At 45.8% G+C, this 17,838-nt stretch overlaps 1 protein-coding gene across 3 annotated transcripts; it reads left to right on the top strand.

Moving 5' to 3' along the window:
* Positions 1-2,070: 2,070 nt before the first annotated feature.
* RBP4 (retinol binding protein 4) lies at positions 2,071-17,121 on the top strand. Of its 3 annotated transcripts, none has more exons than XM_069567411.1 (6): positions 2,071-2,245; positions 10,805-10,932; positions 11,028-11,164; positions 11,339-11,445; positions 15,014-15,226; positions 16,765-17,121. In XM_069567411.1, the coding sequence occupies exons 2-6, from the start codon at positions 10,822-10,824 to the stop codon at positions 16,800-16,802; spliced, it is 606 nt and encodes a 201-aa protein (XP_069423512.1). In that variant the 5' UTR covers positions 2,071-2,245; positions 10,805-10,821; the 3' UTR covers positions 16,803-17,121. The 3 variants fall into 3 exon arrangements, with proteins under 3 accessions (XP_069423512.1, XP_069423513.1, XP_069423511.1); XM_069567412.1 differs by lacking the exon at positions 2,071-2,245 and adding an exon at positions 10,012-10,398; XM_069567410.1 differs by lacking the exon at positions 2,071-2,245 and adding an exon at positions 10,012-10,597.
* The last annotated feature ends 717 nt before the right edge of the window (positions 17,122-17,838 follow it).

Genomic DNA, 17,838 nt, shown 5'->3' with positions numbered 1-17,838 from the left:
ATAGGCATTGACAATACTTGTTCTTTCATGATAGCTCTATGAAATGAAACTGTTTAGACCTCAGAAATGTCTGTTTGTTTATATGGCAACGTCAAGGAACATTTAAGGGAGATCAAAGAGTTTAGCATCCTGGAGAAGAAAATGGCAACCCACTCCAGTATTCTTTCCTGGAGAATCCTATGGACGGAGGAGCCTGGTGGGCTACAGTCCATGGGGTCTCAAAGAGTCGGACACGACTAAAATCAAATATTAAACTTTCCTTTCCTTAAAAGTCCTGTAACCGGCCAGCTTGCTTGGCCTACTCTTTTTCTAAAATCCTCACCTCTCCGTTCCCCTCATTTAAAAACCTGACCTCAGAAATGGTTTACGGGAACAGACCTTGGGCTTATTCTAGAGAACTGAATATTTGCCCACAATTTAAGCCTGATCAAGCCACAACTTATATTAATACAATAATCCTTGTCAAAAGACACGATCATAAAAGGCAACCCCTGCAGCTGCCAACTGGGTTTTCCTGCTAAGCATATTAGTTTGGATTTTGTTTTCAATAGTAATAACCAGATCTCATGCCTTTTTGCTCCAAGGTACAGTCAGTTAAATCTACTGGATAACACATGTCTTGTCTGTTGCTAGGATCTTTCACACCTCAGGGCCTTTTGGCATAGGAAAAACACTTAACCACTACTTACTTTTGTTTAATGTTCAGGTTACTAAGCTTTTACATTGATTAAGCACATTTTCCCAAATATTTAAACACTATTATGCAACTAATAAGCCAAACTACACACTTCATGAACCAGTTTCCTTGGCTATCTACAGGCTTACTTCAAATTTAGTCAAAGATCTTTTAAGCATTTCAATAACACTGCAAACTTTATATGGTGAATTCTCTTGAATGAAAACATCTAAGAGTTACAGTGACTCTAAAAGTTAGTTAACACCCACTTTTAAATCCACTTCAAAAACAGCACAGCTATGGGTTTCATTTATTTTTCTAGACTTAAATCTTAGCTTGCTAGGGTGAAAATGGTTATATTAGATAGAAAAGAAGAAGAGATTCACCGAGGCTGCAGTTTCTAGGTCATGAACTGAGAGACTGTTGATGAGAACATGGTTTTCCCAGGGGAACAGAATCCACACTGGCGTTTGTTGAGCCATGTCACTTCCTATGGTTGAGTCCACTTGCTCCCTCAAAGGGTCTTGTCAAGCACTTTCTTGTATCTCCCTCCATCAGGCCCAGGTCTCAGGACATCCAATTTCAGGATGGTCCTCCTAAGGATATTATTTATTTCATAATATCCTATTACCATCTCATTATAATCAGAGTAACACAGGAGAATCCCCTGGTGGTCCAAAGGTTAAGACTCTGAGCTCCCAATGCAGGGAGCATGGGTTCAATCCCTAGTTGGGGAACTAAGATTCCACGTGCTTCACAGTGAGGCCAAAAAAAATTTGTAACACATATATATATATACTTTTTAAAAAGAGAAGAATGCAGAGGTTTATTTCCTAAGAGAAAGGAGTTGAGTCAGCTGAGTCCCTCCAATGGGACTATCATCCATCTTCCTCTAACACAGTTGAGGGCACTCTTTCTCCCTGGTTGGTCCATGAGATGACTGTGCAGTTCCTACTTCTCTCGAAAACATGTGTGTGTTCACAATTCCCTGATGCCATCCTTCCCTCTTTACATGCACACAGAGAGAAAACACATATCTATATCCCATACACAGATTTATACTTCAGAGGTATAAATCTGTGTATGGGAAAAACAAAATGCTCATATATGTTTACATTCCTCTACTTGTAAAAAATGAAAGTGAATTTAAAATGAAGCATATTCTATCACAGTCAGCATTCTTATGTTTTGATGACTACATCTAGGTTCATTCACTTGCTTATTCTTCCAACACATGTCTATTGGTGGCCCATTATAAGCAAGACATACACTAGCTCCTGTGGTAGAGACTCCATGTTCCTCTTTTTCTGATTCTCCTCCCCTGCTAGTTGTGTGGGAAGATTATTCTTCTCTGCCCTACACCCACAGTAGGGCCATGTGACTAGTTTTGGCCTATGGGTTGTGAGCTTAAACCTCTCGTCCAGGCAGGAACAATCACTTGCCACAGTGAGGCCCGGGAGCTCCCCGCTTCTCCCTGCTCCCTCCCAGTTCCAGCTGGAGGGGCCTCCTGGATCCCAGTGAGGATGTCATGGAACAGAGCCCCCTGCTGACCTGAGATGGACATGTAGTGTAAGTGAGAAATAAATCTTTCTTGTGTTCAGCCTTTGAAACGTGAATGTTGTTCATTAGCATGGCATAACCAAATCAGTCCTGTTACAATTTGACTTCAGGGAATATAGGGGATAAGTAAGCCTTGGTTCCAGCTTTACAAGAACTTGTGGTGCAGTAAAGGAGATAAGATGAGAACACAAAAAGTTATGACGTGGGACTTAGCTGGTGGTCCAGTGGCTCCTGGTGCAGGGGGCCCGGGTTCGACCCCTGGTCAGGAAACTAGACCCCACAAACCACAACTGAAACAGATTCTGCATGCCGCAACAAGGATTCCGTATGCAGCAACGAAGATGCCTTGTGCCCCAGCTAAGACCTGGCGCAACGAAATAGATTTTTTAAGAAAATCATGAGGGCCAGAGCATAATAGAATTAAAAGCCAGAAGTGAAGTACTTACATATGACTATGAGACTTTATGTGATATGGATATGGAGTCATATTTAGAGTAGATGGAAATAGAGAAGAAATCCAAGTGTGAGCCAGGTGGCGGTGATGGCAGAAGCAATAGCATGGAGAGCAGAGTAACAGGGGGACTGCGGAGAGGGGAACGAGAAAGGTACGGGCAGGCCCAGACTGCTGGGGCCTCAAAGTCCAGCTGGGGATTCTGAACCCGGAAACTCTTAGCGGTAAGAAACGACATTAAGGTTCATCTCTACAAGAGCTCTTCAAGAAAATTAGAGATACCAAGGGAACATTTCATGCAAAGATGGGCACGATAAAGAACAGAAATGGTGCGGACCTAACAGAAGCAGAAGATATTAAGAAGAGGTGGCAAGAATATATAGAAGAACTGTACAAAAAAGTTCTTGACCCAGATCTTCATGACCCAGATAACCACAATGGTGTGATCACTCACCTGGAGCCAGACATCCTGGAATGTGAAGTCAAGTGGGCCTTATGATGCATCACTACAAACAAAGCTAGTGGAAGTGACGGAATTCCAGCTGACCTCTTTCAAATCCTAAAAGATGATGCTGTGAAAGTGCTGCACTCAATATACCAGCAAATCTGGAAAACTCAGCTGTGGTCACAAGACTGGGAAAGGTCAATTTTCGTTCCAATCACTAAGAAAGGCAATACCAAAGAATGTTCAAACTACCGCATAATTGCACTCATCTCACATGCTAGTAAAGTAATGCTCAAAATTCTCCAAGCCAGGCTTCAATAATACATGAACTGTGAACTTCCAGATGTTCAAGCTGGATTTACAAAAGGCAGAAGAACCAGAGATCAAATTGCCAACATCTGTTGGATTATCGAAAAAGCAAGAGAGTTTCAGAAAAAATCTACTTCTGCTTTATTGATTATGCCAAAGCCTTTGACTGTGCGGATCACAACAAAATGTGGAAAATTATTGAAGAGATGGGAATACCAGACACCTGACCTGCCTCCTAAGAAATCTGTATGCGGGTCAAGAAGCAACTGTTAGAACTGGACATGGAACAATAGATAGACCAGTTCCAACTAGGGAAAGGGGTACGTCAAGGCTATATATTGTCACCCTGCTTATTTAACTTATATGCAGAGTACATCATGAGAAATGCCAGGCTGGATGAAGCACAAGCTGGAATCAAGATTGCTGGGAGAAATATCAATAACCTCAGATATGCAGATGACATCACCCTTATAGCAGAAAGTGAAGAACTAAAGAGCCTCTTGATGAGAGTAAAAAAGTTGGCTTAAAGCTCAACATTCAGAAAACTAAGATCATGGCATCTTGTCCCATCACTTCATGGCAAATAGATGGGGAAACAATGGAAACAGTGTCAGACTTTATTTTGGGGGGCTCCAAAATCACTGTAGATGGTGACTGCAGCCATGAAATTACAAGACGCTTGCTCCTTGGAAGAAAAGCTACGACAAACCTAGACAGCATATTAAAAATCAGAGACATTACTTTGCCAACAAAGGTCCATCTAGTCAAGGCTATGGTTTTTCCAGTAGTCACATATGGATATGAGAGTTGGACTATAAAGAAAGCTGAGCTCTGAAGAATTGATGCTTTTGAACTGTGGTGTTGGAGAACTCTTGAGAGTCCCTTGGACTGCAAGGAGATCCAACAAGTCCATCCTAATGGAAATCAGTCCCGAATATTCATTGGAAGGACTGATGCTGAGGCGGAAACTTCAATACTTTGGCCACCTGATGCCAAGAACTGACTCATTGGTAAAGACTCCAATGATGAGAAAGATTGAAGGCGGGAGGAGAAGTGGACAACAAAGGATGAGATGGCTGGATGACACCACTGACTTGATGGACATGAGTTTGAGTAAGCTCCAGGAGTTTATGATGGACAGGGAAGCTGTCCTGGCATGCTACAGTCCATGGGGTCGCAAAGAGTCAGACACGACTGAGCGACTGAACTGAACTGAAAAAGGTGAATTGTAGAAAAGAAATACTGGACATTAGGATACAGATTAAGAAGCTATATTGCATTTGGTTCATTATCAAGTATCCTAAAAATGTGTACAAGCTTTGACCCTGCAATTCAGCTTTTATGAATTTATCTTACAATAGTAATTAAGGATGTATATGATTAATGTAGTTATAGGGGCATTCACCAAAAGCACAATTATAAAAGGAAAGGATTAGAAATAGCCTATATATTCAGTAATATGAAGTTGAGTAAATAAATGGCATTATAGTCATAAAATAAGAAACCATACATTAATGAGTAATCCTATTGTAAAGCTCTGTTTATTGATATGGACAGATACTGATGATGTGCAGTAAACTGCAAGATCTTATTGCAGTATGATTCCACATACACATACAAATATATCGAGGTGTACATAAGAAATGTTAACAGTGATTATTCCAAAGGGGTAGAATTCAATATAATAATTTTTTTTCTTCTCTTTGCCTATCCAATTTTTCTAAAGTATCTACAATGATATTAAAGAAATTCATTCATTCATAAACAAAGCTTTTAAGGCTGTTCTCACAGGCTACCCGTGAGGGTGCTTGGGAAAGAAGGAAGGGACAAATGTGAGACAATTTCAGGCAACAATTGACAGGATGAGGGAATGGGTTAGTTAGAGAAGGCAGTGAGGAAGAAGGATCCCTGCTGACTACTTTGAGTAGTGGATGACATTTGATAAAGACAAAGTTTCTTTTAAGGGAATATTGGAAGCTGATCTTTTAGTAGACCCACAAATATCCTTCTCCTCCTCCCATGTCCTTGACTGAATCCTGTTGTTCCTGCTGCTCTTTTTCTGGGGCTGGTCCTTGTAGAGTCCCTGGCCTGTGATGACAAGACTTTTGAGTATCTGTCCTAGGCACTGAAAAAATAAAATTTAAGAAAATGTAATATTTTTAAATGACCAAGCAGAGCACTTAGAAAAAAATTTTAATGATACAAACTAATTGTTGATTTTGTTAAACTTCACCGTTTATGTCACTATTTCCAGTTTGTTTAAAATGTAAGTTTAAAAAAAAATAGAACATTAACTGGTGGGAAGAATGAGGAAAAAAAGGCCAATATCTGAGATGGTACAGACATTGACAATTATGTGTTTAGATAAAGCATCTCAGACACATTGACTAGGTTGGTATGGAAACTCTATTCCATTTACACAGAATATTTTTAGAAAGATAAGCTACAGGTAATAATAAGAAAGTGACCATTAAAACAACTAATACTATAATATATAATCCATACCAGATACCTTTCTAAGACCCTTATATACATATCTCATCTCATTCTAACAACAATCTTATGAAGAGGATAACAACAACCTTATGAAGAGAATAACCTTATGAAGAGGATATCTTTACAACAATAATCTTATGAAGAGGATACTATTATAATAATATTGTACAGGTGACAAATTGAAGCATAAAGAAATTAAGTTGCTCAAGATCACATAGCTAGTGACAGTGACCTACCCCAAACTAGGAATTCAAATAGGAATGAATTTTAAAATGCACCCATGAAGTGTACCATAGCTGCTATAGGGGAATACACAGGACTTTTTCTTCAAGGAATTTAAAATCTAGACCTATATCATAAAATGTTAAATACCAATATAAGAAGTAAATGAAAATTCCGCTTAACAAATTTACATTTTTCAATAGTATACTACATTCATGAACACATGCAATATTTAATTGCATCATCACTAAAATTTTCCACTACACTTAACTATTTCTGCAGGAGGTAATGCTTATTTAACAGCCAAAATATTAATAACATTCATATAATGTTGAAGCACTATCATAAAACTAACAATAATATTCTGGATTAACCAAGTGCATTTTGAATCATTATCTTGGACCCACTCTTCAGTTCCACTTTAGCCAAATTCTCTGCTCCTGCCATTATTCGCCACTCAAAGACGCCCCCTAATAGCAGTGACCTCAGACACATCCCAGTAGTCAACCTGCAAAGGTCCCTCTCACCTGGCACATTTGCTCTCATGACAGTTTCTCCCTGCACCTAATTGATGGGTGTGCCAGGTATCTCACAGATAATTTATATAGTGGAATCCATGTTGCTGCTGCTGCTGCTAAGTCGCTTCAGTCATGTCCGACTCTGTGCGACCCCATAGACGGCAGCCCACCAGGCTCCCCCATCCCTGGGATTCTCCAGGCAAGAATACTGGAGTGGGTTGCCATTTCGTTCTCCAATGCATGAAAGTGAAAAGTCAAAGTGAGGTCGCTCAGTCGTGTCCAACTCTTTGTGACCCCATGGACTGCAGCCTACCAGGCTCCTCTGTCCATGGGATTTTCCAGGCAAGAGTACTGGAGTGGGGTGCCATTGCCTTCTCCAGGAATCCATGTTACTTTCCACTAAATTGATGAAACTGACTGATGGCTTTGTAACTACTGGGAAAAGTCCTCATTAAAAAAATTTAGTTTGACTCTTCGTACCTGAAAACATTGGCTTATCTTTCCTTTTTCCCACCAGTTATTTTGGCATCTTTTAAATGCAGTCAGAAGATAAATGCTATCTGACTTCCTTGTTTGTAACTTCTCTTGGCTTTTCTGTCAAGATATGGATACAAACATCAGTTTTCACAAAATGGAGCTGGTTGGACATGCTTAATTCTTATGAGGCTAAGGACACACATTTCTCACATTTGTCCTTTTTTTTAACTACAGCAAAACATTTTCAATATTTCCTAGGAGTTAATGACTTGCTGCTGTATTGGTTAAGGTAACACCAGCTCCTGTAACAGTAACTCCCAATCTCAGCAGCTTAATCAAATGGAAGTTTATTTCTCATTCACATAAAGTTAATCATGGGTGGGGTTCTCAGGCTGAGAGGCTTCACCAGCCTGCAGATGAGGGAAGACAGCAAAGACTAACTACTAGATAGGCAGCTTTTAAAAGCCCCATCTGGGAATGACTCACAGCACTTTCATCTACATTCCATTGACCAGAACATAGGCATGTAGCCTTACAGAACTGTAGGAAGTTGGGCGGTGGTGGGGTAGGGAGGTTGTCTTCTGGCGGGGTGGCCTCTTTGCAACAACTCTAGCCCCATGGAAGGGGAGTGAAAACTTTTTTGGTGAAAGGACAGCTAGCCCTCCCTGCTACAATTAATAAATACTGGAAATTATTTTTTAGAAAGACTGACCTCTGACTGGGTCTTTTCAAATAAATATTTTATAAAGCTTACTTAAAGTGACTGACTTCAGTAAAACAAATTAAGTCAATATTTACTGATCAAGCATCTACTCTGTGTAAGTCTCTTGATAAATCCTGTGGAAAAGTTGGGGGTGAGACGCATACCAAGGTGAGGGAAATATGATGTCTCTCCATGATGTAGACAAGGAAATGAACTTTTGTGTATATTATATACAGTCCACAAGATGTAATTTAGACCATAATTTTACTTCTAGAAGAAAAAAGTCTGCCGAAAGAGTATTTGATTAAATATTTTCACTGTAAGAAAATTTTTTAAAAAAGGTAGAAATCAACAATAAACTCTCAAATATCCCTAATCCTATCACACAGGTAATCACTGTGAACAGATTTCCTGTGGATATTATACGCACATATATGCATATTTGAAAAAAATATATATTTTATGAGGATAGCTTTCAAAGAGCCAAAGTTAAAAACACCAGTTGACCTCTACTCACATGTTTGTAATCATGAAGAAATTCGAGACAGAATGCCAAAATAAACTGTTTTTCTTTGCTGGTATCTGGGACACCGAGGGTTACGATATATCATTAAAAGAGAGAGAGGTGGGGGAGGAAGAACAGTTATATCAACTTTTAAGCATCAAACAAATACATTAAAACATATTGCTGCAAAAACAATCCCCGCAAAAATGCATTGAAATCCCCTATATTTATTTTTCATACAGCATAAGCAAGGATCACAAGAATCATTCTGGGAGAAACAGTTGTCAAGGGCTGGGAGTATTAGGAGAACTTTTCTGGCAGTCGTAACAGTCCAAAGGCAACTGGGCTCAGCCAGGAGCTCTCCAGCACTGGAGGTACTGGAGGAGAGGTGGGTGGACCTCTATTTTGGAATGTCGAGGAGGGGAAGCACACATTGGACAGGAGATAGAAAGGGGCCCTACCTATAACTAGGGAGCGTAGGTAATGACCACACGTATGGCCACACACAGTGGCCCTGCAGGAGAGGCTCTGAAGCAGACCTTATTGGAGCTGTTTGGGATTATGTCGTTATTGTCGTTCAGTTGCTCAGTCATGTCCAAGCCTTTGCAGCCTCATGGACTGCAGCACGCCAGGTATTCCTGTCCTTCACCATCTCCCAGAGCTTGCTCAAACTCACGTCCACTGAGTCAGTGATGCCATCCAACCATCTCGTCCTCTGTTGTCCCCTCCTCCTCCTGCTTTCTACAGTTCCCAGCATTAAGATCTTTTCCAATGAGTCGCTCTTCGCATCAGGTAGACAAAAGTATTACAGCTTTAGCATCAGGCCTTTAGCATCAGTCCTTTCAATGAATATTCAGGGTTGATTTCCTTTATGATTGACTGATTTGATCTCCTTGCAGTCCAAGGGACTCTCAAGTCTTCCCCAGCACCACAGTTCAAAATCATTAAGTCTTCAGTGCTCAGCCTTCTTTATGGTTCAACTCTCACATCCATACGTGACTACTGGAAAAACCAAAGCTTTGACTGCACAGGCCTTTGCTGGCAAAGTAATGTCTCTGCTTTTTAAAACACTGTCTAGATTTAAAATGGATCAAATTCATCTTGGCCTTTTCCAATTTGGGACACAACTGATGGAAGGAATCTTACTAAAAGGTGATACCTCTGCCCTATCCCTAATTCTCATTCAGTCCAAAGCTGCGTCTTCCGACTGCTTGGATCAGATTAGAGGAGCTCTAACTCTGAATGGAAAGAGAAAAACATGGCCCTGAATTGTGCCACTGGGCAAAATCACACAACCAGTCACAGCATTTCGACTTAATTGACCATTGACGTCACAGACGTTTGTTCCCCTCCCCTTCTCACAGTCAATTCACCTTAGCTGGTTTGGAAACAAAACAAGATGCCACTATGGCTTTGAAATCAAATTGCAGCATAAACAATTGGTAGGTGTGTTTTAAACTGGTTTGAGCGAAGTGCCACAGACTAAGTAGGCGACCACTGAGGTTGCTAAAATATTTCCTGTCCTGACCAGGGTTGCGTTTTTGGAGAATATTTAACAGGGAGAGTTTTAATACTTCTAAAGATGTTGAAACTAAAGAACAAATATTGATCCAAGGGCACCACAACTCCCCTGAAAGAGAGTAAAAGACATCCTTTATATAATGGAAAACTATGCGGCGGAAACAGTCCCAAACTCCTGCACAGAGGACCGAGGGGCCACTTTGGCACGGTCAGGCCCGAGCACTAACGCACCCGGGCAGCATCGCAGATGTCCCTCGTTCTGGGAGGCCACGGTCTGGCCTTCCCGCCAGACCTACCCGAGCCTCCAGCCAGAGCAACAGGGCCCCGAGGCCACCCCAGGCCGCAGCTGGCGGCCGCTGGCACGGGCGCCGGGTAACTAGGCCAGGGCTGGTGCCCGCGGCTCGCCGCCGCCGGAGGCTCCGCCGAGGCCACCCCGCGCGGCAGCTGCTCCAGCCCCGGGCGGCGCTGGAGGGGAGGCTCTCGCCCCAAGGCGCCCTCCCTGCGCCCGGGCGGCGGTGAGTCAGGGCGCGTTATGCAAGTGCTGGCCCGCCGGCCCCGGCGCCTCCCCCTCGGTCTTTCACCCCGCGCCGTTACGAAAGCGCGACCCCCTCCCCCCGGAGCTATAAAGCCGCCCGGCGGCCCCCGCGGCGCGCTCGCCTTGCTGGCTCCACGCGCGCTCGGACCCGCGGCCAGGCTTGCGCGCAGCTCCCGACAGTGAGCGGCGGCCCGGCGGGATGGGGGGCCGGCGCGGGAGGGATGGGGGCCCGGGATGGGTGTGATGAGGGTCTGGGGGCGGGCGGGATGGGAAGCCGGGGGGCTGGCGGGAGGAGGGCCCCTCGCGGGCAAGATGGAGCCTGGGGACCGGTGGTGGAGGGCCGAGTGGTCCAGCCGCCGGGCGCTCACGGCGCGCGGTCCCCGCAGGCGGACTCCCGGGCGAGATGGAGTGGGTGTGGGCGCTGGTGCTACTGGCGGCGCTGGGCAGCGCCCGGGCGGAGCGCGACTGCCGGGTGAGCAGCTTCCGAGTCAAGGAGAACTTCGACAAGGCTCGCGTAGGTACCGGTGTCCCGGGTGCCCCGCGTTCCCCCTTCCCAGAGGCCGGCCAGGCGCTCCCGGACTCCAAACCCGGCTCTCCTCTCTTCCCCAGTTCGCCGGCACCTGGTACGCCATGGCCAAGAAGGACCCCGAGGGCCTCTTTCTGCAAGACAACATCGTCGCCGAGTTCTCCGTGGACGAGAACGGCCACATGAGCGCCACGGCCAAGGGCCGAGTCCGTCTCTTAAAGTCAGTGCCCTCTGGGGGCGGGGGTGGGAGAGGGCGGGGGCTGCGCTCTTTGCGCGGCAGGGTCCCCAGGCTGAGAGCCAAACCCTGACTGGGGCGGGAAGGGAGCGCCCGGGGTGGCATGGAGGGAGGAAGCCCTTTGCACGGCCTGGCTCAGAATCCCCTTGGCTTTCGCAGTAACTGGGACGTGTGTGCAGACATGGTGGGCACCTTCACAGACACTGAGGACCCTGCCAAGTTCAAGATGAAGTACTGGGGCGTAGCGTCCTTTCTCCAGAAAGGAAGTGAGTACTCAGTTCAGTAGGACTTTCTCCAGGGGGATCGAAGACATACATAGCCAATTGGCTGGGTTTCTTGTCCAGGGGCACCTTAGGGAAAAATGGTCTGTAAGTAGCCAGAACTCTCCGCACGGCTGGAGGCTGGAGGGGTGAGACTGGAAGTAGCTAGGCCCCTTCACCACCTCCCATCCCCTCTCCCAGCTCAGAAACCTGGCCCAAGCTCAAAAGGACCTTGGGTTTGTCACCTGACCACCTCCTGCCGGTTACCCATCCTGCCAGCCCCAGCATGTGTGGCCTTCCCCTTGCTTGGACCTCCCACCTCCTCAAGACCCAGCTCACACCACCGCTCAGCCTGGTGCTGCGGCTGCTGCATTTCCTCCATTTCTTTGGGCTGAATCCCTGAAACAGCTTGACTGCTAGGTGCCCCAGCAGAGGCTCAGAGACTCTCATCAAAGGACACAGGGTTGGCTCACTCCCAGATACCCTACCTGCCCATGCTGGGTGCTGAGATTCTGAGCCAGGCACAGTGTTCTGGGTGGCAGTGACCTCTTCCCTTCCTCCCAAGCCCTGAAACTCATATGGGAGCAGAGTGTTTAAGGACTCTCAGAAAAGCATCCTAAAATTTAACCTGATACAGATTTATGGGAACATGCATTTACATGCTCTTTCTACTTTTTCCTTATTTCTCCTAAGCTTCAAATCTGGAGTCTGCTTGGTACCTAGAGAATAATGCAGGCCAGAGGGGCATATCATGGAATCTAACTTTTTTTTTTTTTGACCATGCTGTATGGCACACGAGATCTTAGATCACTTAGCAGGGATTAAACCTGAGGGTTTAATTTGTTTAATTCCCCCAAGACACCAGAGAAGTTCCATCATGGAATCTTAAAAATGGAGAGTTACCACTCTGAAGGGGGTTCAATATGCAGATGAATAAACTGAAGTCAAGAGAATGCAGTGGTAGGACTTCCCTGGTGATCCAGAGGTTAAAACGCCTCACTTCCACTGCAGGAAGTGAAGATTTGATCCCTGGCCCAGGAACTAAAATCTCACATGCCTCATGGCCAAAAAAAAGAGGTGGGGAGAGGGGAAAAGATAGTGCTTTGTCCAAGGTCATGCAAACAAGTTTGTGAGAGACAGTGTCAGAAGCCAGGGGTTCTAGCTCCCAGGTCAAAACTAAGTGGTCCTGAACAGCAGGGACCTAATACAATCAACTTTTACAATTTTACAAAATATTGTTGGAGCTCTTCTGGGAAATAGGCCCCAGGGGCCTGTTCAGGGGGACGCTTAGCTTGGTGAGCCAGGGCAAAGTGTCCTTTCACGTAGCCCAGGTACTCAGGGCAAGCACTCCTCGACTTCCTCTACAGTTGTGTTAGATGAAATTTTATCTTTTATCAAATTGCTCATTCAGTATTGACGTACACTATATAAAAGGACTTACTATTCAATAAGGGGAAAAGCTTTTATCCTTAGAGATAAAAGTTTTTTCAAATAACTCAGCAAAACTTCCTAAAGTGATCTATTTAGGATAAAAAATAAACTTCTGATAGTGGATTATAAAAATCGATACCAGGGGGCACAAGATTAGTAATTTTTAGAATCTCCATCTTATCAAACAGATGAACATGGCCACCCTTGAGTGGTCATATGTCTGGCCTTTCCCACTCCAGCCTCTGACACCCACCCTTTGGGAAAGCCTGGGGGGTTCAGGAGTGGCCCAGTCCTCTTCGTGGAGGGCCTGCAGTGAGCTGAAAAGAGGGCTCACCACCCACTCTGATGCAGCTCTCCTGCAAGGCCTGGTCTCAGGCTGAGCCCCTCCTTGGCAGGGACTCCTGGGGTTCTCAGAGCCAAGAGGCACACCCAGAGGTGACTTAGGCAAGCATTAGAGATCTCCTTTACACCCTCAGTGCTGGGAGCTGAGCGTTCCTCTGCGTTCCTCCAGCACAGGACATGAAATAGAGCAGAGATCATCACTTGTTTCATAACCTGGGTGTAGAATGAAGACAAAGAGGCACACCCAGAAGTGACTTAGGCAAGCATTAAAAATTTCCCTTACACCCTCAGTGCTGGGAGCTGAGCGTTCCTCTGCGTTCCTCCAGCACAGGACATGAAATAGAGCAGAGATCATCACTTTATGACCTGGCTGTGGAATGAAGACAGAGGCTTTGCATCTCCTGTTTCTTATCCCCTGTGGCCCCCAGTTTACGTAATGCCTGGAGACAGTGTGCTGTAGAGGTTAGGCGTGGGGGCTCCAGAGTCAGATCGGAGCTCAATTCTGTCCTGTTCTTTGTGATCCTGGGTGGATTATTTAGTTTCTCTGTGCCTCAGTTTTCTTATCTGGAAAATGAGGATGATAGCGTGCACTTTCAGTCGCCGTGAAAAATAATTGAGATGGAGAAGGAAATGGCAACCCACTCCAGTATCCTTGCCTGGAAAAGTCCATGGACAGAGGCGCCTGGCGGGCTGCAGTCCATGGGGTCACATGACTGAGCATGTGTGCATGAGGGTGGAGGGTGACGGGTTGGTAGCAATAAACTGGTAGAACTAAAAAGAAAAAAAAAAGAAAAATAATTGAGAAAGCACGGCAAGTGTCCACACTATAACTGACTGACACTAAGTGCTCAGAAAATCCTGGTCATGGTTATATATCAACAAGAATGTTAAGTAGAGATGTGACATGTTTTACCAAATGTGAGGTGTTTGGATAACAAAGGTGTTATCCCCATTGTTTTTCTCCACGGCAAACCTCTCACCTACATTCTTATGAACGTGGTTTCCCATCCTGCCTTTGTTGACCTTATTACCACCTTTGTTTACACTTACTCTGCATGGCTTACATCCCAGTCTAAGGAAGAAATATAATCTAAATTCTTCAAGGGCTCAACTCTGCCTCTGTCAGGAGAGCTCTGAGCAGTTCTCTAAGAAGGAATACCTGATATCAAAAGGTGGGCATCTTGCGCCCCTAAGGCAGATTCTACCCTTTTGCCAGCCTGGAGAGAGAAGTGTGTCAGGTCACCGAGCCAGAATTAGGATGGAGCCAGAAAGGCCATGAACCTGATCACCCAGTGGACTGAGAGGCAGGAGGGCAGTGTGGGTAGCGAGAGGACCGGGAACTGGCAGATACAGATCAGTGCAAAAGATGCCTGCTTATGTTGCGGATCACACATGTTGGTGGCCATCAGCGTCAGCCACAGAGGCACGAGATGCTGTCAGAGAGCAGATGGAGAAGATGACAATAGATGGGTCTAGTCTGTGGTTTGGATGGGTCCACATTCTCGGTTGTTCTTATGAAAGATGCGATCACGTTTATCATCAGGGAGAGAAACAGTCATTAAAGCAAATGTGGTCCCTCCCGCCCGTGCCACCAACTCCAGGATTTTTTCCTGTGAAGGCCAAGGTCCTCTCTTATGGTCCCAGTTTTCTAACTGCTGTCAGAACTCCCCATGGTCTCCTGCTTCCTAACCCTTGAACCCAGTTTGGGGAAGTGGCTGGTTTCTGGGGCCCGGCACTAAGTTTCCCTGACATCTGAGTGTCTGAGGGAGATACAGAGGCCCGGTGGCTTTCTGCCCTGCAGACGATGACCACTGGATCATTGACACGGACTACGAGACCTATGCCGTGCAGTACTCCTGCCGCCTCCTGAACCTCGATGGCACCTGCGCTGACAGCTACTCTTTCGTGTTCGCCCGAGACCCCAGCGGCTTTTCGCCGGAAGTGCAGAAAATCGTGCGGCAGAGGCAGGAGGAGCTGTGCCTGGCCAGGCAGTACCGGCTGATCCCTCACAACGGTGAGTGGTGGGTGGGAGCAGGCTTTGTGGGTCTGCAGGCCCTGAGATGCGTTACATCTGCAAGGAGAAGAAAACAGGGGAACCTGGGTGCCCCTCTGAGTCCAAGTCTTCATCCTGCATAACCAGATCTTTCACTGGCCTTTTCGTGGGGCTGATGCAGAAGGAGTGGGCAAAAACCTTTTCATCCAAAACCCTGGCCCTTTGAGTTAAGTAAAGGGGACGGTCTCTTCCTTTTTATCTGCTACCTCAGGCTCACTGAGTAGTCACATGATTTTGCTTCTGGCTGCGCTGTCCAAAAAACCATTCTGACCAAATTAATATTGTTTGGGGATTGAGTGGCCCCAGTGAAGAGCTGGGCATCGAATGTGGCCATTGGTGTAAACACTTAAAGAGAGACAAGTTGACTAGCTGGTTTTCTCACGTTTTTTGAGATTCCCAGACCAGACCAGAGGGTTAGTAGCTCAGTGACGTCCGACTCTCTGCAATGCCACGGAGTGCCTACCAGGCTCCACTGTCCGTGGGATTCTGCAGGCAAGAGTCCCGAAGTGGGTAGCTGTTCCCTTTCCAGGGGATCTTCCCAACCCAGGGATCGAACCCATGTCTCCTGCATTGCAAGATGATCCTTTACTGTCTGAGCCACCAGGGAAGCCCCATCGAATCTTTTTATGAATATCACCCTTGGCTAATCTTGCTTTAAAACCCAATAGCATTCCGGAGGAGACTGCACAATTTATTTTGAATAGACATTCCCATGGGAATCTGCATTTCAAAATCCAAATAAAGTAATGCTAAATTGTAAGGGAAAACAGAGAACAAAGCTGAACTTCTCTGTTGGTCATCTAACTAGCTAACCCACACTGTACCAAACAGATATGAACCCAGACCAAACACATAAATAAGATTTTGATGCTTCACCTGGGGATAGCCTAAATATAGGGCAGGCAAAGGATTTCACTCCAGCCGGGCTCCCCGCCAAGTCCTGTGCCTGCCTCATCTCACCTAATCCTGGATATACCTTATGAAATAGGTTTTCTCATGATCCACCTTCTACAGATGAGAAAATAGAGCCCAAGAAAAAATTACAAAATTTGCCCAAGATGTTCAGTAGATAACTGAGCTGGATGCAAACCAGGGTTGTTGTGTGACTATGGAGCCCCTGTGTTACCACGTGGTGACATATGACAGAGGGCACAGCGAACCAGTGAACGTTGCCGCGGTCAGGCCTATTTGGCCCTCACCTCCTGAGTCAGGAGGAGGTACCCTCATCTCTGAAATGCAATGAGGCAAATTTAAGACAAAACGAACACTACTTGATACGGCAGATCCTGTGCTCTCAGCCCATACCCCATCGCCCCCAGAGAAATCAGGGGGTTTCAGAAAACCTCGAAGATGTTTATGTATTACAACTACATCTAGCTGTCCCCTGACAAGAGGCATTTGAACAATGCCAAGTCCTATGGCCATCCTAATATTGACTATCTGTATTGAATACTGGGCCCATCTTTCTGTCACTAATAGCTTTGTTTTCTATATTTCAGGTTACTGTGATGGCAAGTCAGAAAGAAACATTTTGTAGCAACATGGAAGGTGTCCTTTCATTAGGAAACTTCCCATTAACCTTCTCAGCCTCCAGCTCTTTGGAGTTTAGTTTGCTTCACCTCCCCTCCCTGACCCTCCCACCCCTCCCCTCCCCCTCCTACCCCTACCCCTCCTATCCCTCCCCTCCCTTCTGTAAACAAAAAAAACCCTTCAGTATACGTCAAAAACATACCTGGGGATCAGTGAATCTGCTTGTACTCAAATGTATGTCTTGTCTGGAGTTTTCTAAGGAATCATTTGAGGCTTAGGATTCCAGACTTTGACTTATTAAAATATGTATAGTTACCCGTTTCCAATGATTTGGGTTTTTATTTGTGTCCACGTCCGCGTAAGAGTGAAAAGTCCTGCTGGTGGTGGGGTAGGTGCGCTTTTATGTACGGGAGGGGTTCTTCTCTTCCAGCTCTGACCTTCGGCCTGTTCTAGCACCTATCTCCTTTATTAATGACTATGTCTTCTCTCAACTTCCTGAAAAAGGGATTTCCCCATTAACCCAGGACGGCCTTAATGACTGAGGCCTAAAGAGGTGAATGTGAGCCAGGCCAGCAGCTCCAGCCTCAGTCAGCCCAAGGCCTGTGAGGCGGGCGGATGGTGGCTCAGCCTCAGCTGGTCTGAGAGGCCTGGGTCTGGAGGAGCTCTAGGAAAGGTCCCCGGGCCTTATCGTCCAGCACCTAATTCACTTCACACTCCAGGTGTGGGCAAAGTGTTGCGGGAGAGGAGGCCATAGGCTTCCCTGGGAGAATTAGGAGATGGGACCCTGAAACCAAGTGTGTTAGAAGATCATGGCACCCCCTGCCTGGAGTGTCCAGGGAAAGGGTGATGGGGGTGGAAGTAGCCATGCCTGGGGAAGGACACCGGGTCTCATACCATCAGCAGCACTTGTGAACACTAGCATAGGACATAACTGCATGCAAAGTCGTGTGCCTCAATTTCCCAGGAGCTCCTAAGGGCCTGTTATCATCTTGAAAAGGCATCAAGGCTTTGGTACCAGAGTCTTGGTTTTGCATCAAAATCCA

This window comes from Ovis canadensis, chromosome 22, assembly GCF_042477335.2.
Source record: "Ovis canadensis isolate MfBH-ARS-UI-01 breed Bighorn chromosome 22, ARS-UI_OviCan_v2, whole genome shotgun sequence".
Lineage (NCBI taxonomy): Eukaryota > Metazoa > Chordata > Mammalia > Artiodactyla > Bovidae > Ovis > Ovis canadensis.
The sequence above is the reverse complement of the archived record's forward strand: the minus strand, read 5'-3'. Positions and strand labels throughout refer to the sequence as shown.

Bases quoted from the DNA above. Each gene is read 5' to 3' on its own strand.
- RBP4 (XM_069567411.1), top strand. From the start codon at position 10,822: ATGGAGTGGGTGTGGGCGCTGGTGCTACTGGCGGCGCTGGGCAGCGCC. The intron at 10,933-11,027 runs GTAGGTACCGGT...TCTCTTCCCCAG, and splicing joins AGAACTTCGACAAGGCTCGC to TTCGCCGGCACCTGGTACGC. The intron at 15,227-16,764 runs GTGAGTGGTGGG...TCTATATTTCAG, and splicing joins CCGGCTGATCCCTCACAACG to GTTACTGTGATGGCAAGTCA.